This window comes from Lactuca serriola, chromosome 5, assembly GCF_051521515.1.
Source record: "Lactuca serriola cultivar US96UC23 chromosome 5, Lser_US96UC23_V15, whole genome shotgun sequence".
NCBI lineage: Eukaryota > Viridiplantae > Streptophyta > Magnoliopsida > Asterales > Asteraceae > Lactuca > Lactuca serriola.
Genome location: NC_136412.1, coordinates 335,852,691 through 335,855,949, shown reverse-complemented (window position 1 = coordinate 335,855,949; position 3,259 = coordinate 335,852,691). Strand labels below are relative to the sequence as shown.

At 37.6% G+C, this 3,259-nt stretch overlaps 1 protein-coding gene across 1 annotated transcript; it reads left to right on the top strand.

The window, feature by feature from the left end:
* The first annotated feature begins 638 nt into the window (after nucleotides 1-638).
* On the top strand, nucleotides 639-2,963 carry LOC145055300 (uncharacterized). The gene is made up of 3 exons (XM_079003595.1): nucleotides 639-814; nucleotides 1,038-2,460; nucleotides 2,527-2,963. Exons 2-3 carry the CDS (start codon nucleotides 1,094-1,096, stop codon nucleotides 2,780-2,782), a joined length of 1,623 nt encoding a protein of 540 aa, XP_078859721.1. The 5' UTR covers nucleotides 639-814; nucleotides 1,038-1,093; the 3' UTR covers nucleotides 2,783-2,963.
* The last annotated feature ends 296 nt before the right edge of the window (nucleotides 2,964-3,259 follow it).

Genomic DNA, 3,259 nt, shown 5'->3' with positions numbered 1-3,259 from the left:
TAGTGTTAAACTGTTAATCACTTTTATTTATATTTTAGTATAGTAAACATTGTTTTTAAAGATGAGAATTAATTTAAAATAATAGAATCTTTATACCTTTTTTTCATATATGCTTGGTAACAAAAAAGTGATTGTATAAAAAATATAAGATTGAGATTCAATTAAACATAATATATTGATATTATATAAAATGTGAGATATGTTTTTTTATCAAACAATAAGCAAATTGATAAATGAACTAATAATCAACTGTTTTTCAATATATCCTTACGGAATTTCCCTATTTAATTGCAACTGATTTTTAGATTTTTATTGATTTTAACCGGTTGAGCTTGCTGGTCCATTTTTCAATGTATACGATTCGACCCTACCCGTTATATGTATTGTTGATTCTTTTATTTTTGTTGGCTTTACTTAATTAGGAACCAGATTGTTTTTTGTTCTAGATTGTGTTTGGTATATATATAAACTTGTGTACTAAAATGAAAATAAAAAAAACCAAAGGAACTAAAGGGTAAAAATTAGGTCCGATTTCCAACACAACAAGACACGTGTTAGTTACTTTTCCTGTGTACAATCCTCATGCTCCACGTACTTACTGTTCATGACTTCATGTTGTTCATGTATAAAAACTTCAAATCAACGCCGTCTAATTTGATTTTTGATTTTCGTTTGCAAAGATTATCATTTCAATGCGAAGAACTTTCCTCGTGGGTGTATCTCACATCTCTGTATATTTTGTTGAGTTGAGCTCCGGTTCCCGTTGCCGGAAAAACGCCATAACTTCCGGTACTACACAAAACAGTTAGTGGAGGTTAGTAAACTTCATGACCCGTTGTTTTCTTATTGTCTTTCCATTAATCAATTCCATTTTCCTTGGTTTTTGTTTTGTGATCCGGTTTTAATGCCTAAAATTGTGCGTTTCTTTGTGGGTAATCATTTCTTCATGTTGATTTGCATTATGATTATAGACTATTTACATTTATGAACAAGTATTTACTCTTTTTGATGGGATTTTGCTTCGATTGCTTTTGCAGGTTTGTGTCGGGAAGCATTCGTAATTTGAATATAGTGTTGTTTCTCTCTCTAGAAAATGGGAGTAAAAGTGGCGACTGGTTGTTTTAATTGGTCACAGCCTTCAATTTCACACTCTTCGTCGTCTTCCTCTTCTTCACCACAAACCCTAGCCTCCGCAATTTCTTCACCTTCATCAAAGCGTCGTAGTTTAACAGACTCCACATTGGTTTGCCGGTCGTCGGTGTTTGGGAAGAAGCTCAACAGATCCCAGTGGTGTGAAATCCTTAAATTATCGACACGACAACAGCCTATCAGACGAATCGTAAGTGCGAACTTAGATTCAGAGTTTTCCGACGAAGAATTCTCGAGGGAGATTCAAGAATTAGCTCTCAGATTCCAGTTATCTGATGACGACGAGACTGATTCGTCGGAAAATAATTCTGTATCGGAATCAGAACCGCATAATCAAAACCACTTTGCTAATTTGCCGGTGGCTTGGCTGGGTGATATGATTCCGGCGAGTATAGAACGAAAGGCGAACAGCGTGGAGTTGCCTTTTTCGTTGCGAATTATACAGAAGAAGAAACAATGGGAAGAAGGTTTTAGGGAAACAGGAGAATCTGCGTATTGTTCTATGAAGAAAGCTTTCTCTTCAATGGTGTTCATAATTCGAGAGCTTCAAAGCTACACTCTGCAAATGAGAGAGGTTTTGTTCTTCGAAGATTTACAGGGCATTTTGGTCAGAGTTCAGAAAGAAATGAATGCATCTTTCGTTTGGTTGTTCCAACAGGTTTTCTCACAAACACCGACTCTAATGGTGTACGTGATGATCCTTTTGGCAAACTACAGTGTTTATTCCATGTCAAATAACGTCGCCATAGCATCGCCGCCGTCTCCCGCCACCATAGAATCTGTTTCCACAATCGAAGATCGGACCGATACAAACTTCGATTCTCCAACCGTCAACACATTTTCCGTTAATCCAGGTGGGAAAACCACCTCAATCGGCGGAATCAACGGCGGCGGCGGTAAATCCCGGCCAGTTACTAGCGTCACAGATGGCGACGGGAAGTTCAATGAGTCTATTGAACATCAACCAATCATTACAGACGGAGCTTCATCATCAACCGTAAACCCAACCAGGACCGGCGAGGAGTCGGTTTCCGGTCAGAAGACGGAGATGGAGGAATGGCAGATATGGAAGTCGATGGTGGCTGAAGCTGATAAGATGCAGGAAGTGATCGGAGATGGAGGTCTTGACCATGAAACCATGCAAAGATTCGTGTCGCCGGTGACTGTGAAAATCGAGGGAGAAGTAGATACAGAAGATTACTTGAAAACAGAGTTTTTCTACCAAATCGGTTTATCGAAAGATCCCGATAACCCCCTTCTTCTGGCAAATTACGCTCAATTCCTCTACCTCTTCGCTCATGATCACAAAAGGTAAAAATCGTAACATCACATCAATTTAAAACATAAATTTGATGTATTTTTTTTGGGAAAAAACAGGGCAGAAGGTTATTTCAAAAGGGCTTCAGAGATTGAGCCAAAAGACGCTGAATCACTCCGTAAATACGCAAGCTTTTTATGGCATGTAAAAAAGGACTTATGGGCTGCTGAAGAGACCTTTTTGGAATCCATTTCTGTAGATCCTGATAACTCTGTGTATACTGCTACTTATGCACATTTTTTATGGACCAACGGTGCAGATGACACTTGCTTCCCTCTTGACTCGCCGGATAATGTCAGCTCCGATGAGTTTTAACCATCGTCGGTCCTAAAATGGATATACACAGGAAAAGAAAAGAAAAGAAAAGGAAATAATTGATTTTCGGATTTTCTTTCGGAGTTTTGTGATCACTTGTATTTTTTGTAGTGGGAGTTGTATCTTTTTACGCTGGATTTACTGATTTCTAATCCGATAAGAGTCCCATCCAAAACGAAAATTTAGTGTACATTTTCTCATTTTTTAATAAAGTTATGTAAATTTAGTTGGGTTAATTGGCAAGATTTAACATTTTATTCTGCACAAGTTCCTTCCACTTATTTTCTTTAACGAAACTCAGCGACACTAACATCCGGCTCCTGAGTTCAATTTATGGAGATAAAAGAAAGGAAATAGATGAAAATGAGAGTAAAGTAAAAGAAATTGGTGCTTTCGAGTTTCATTAAAAGAAGGAAGTGGAAGGAAATGGAAGGATTACTTTCCCTCCTAACTTTCCTTCCGATTTGGAAGGATTTA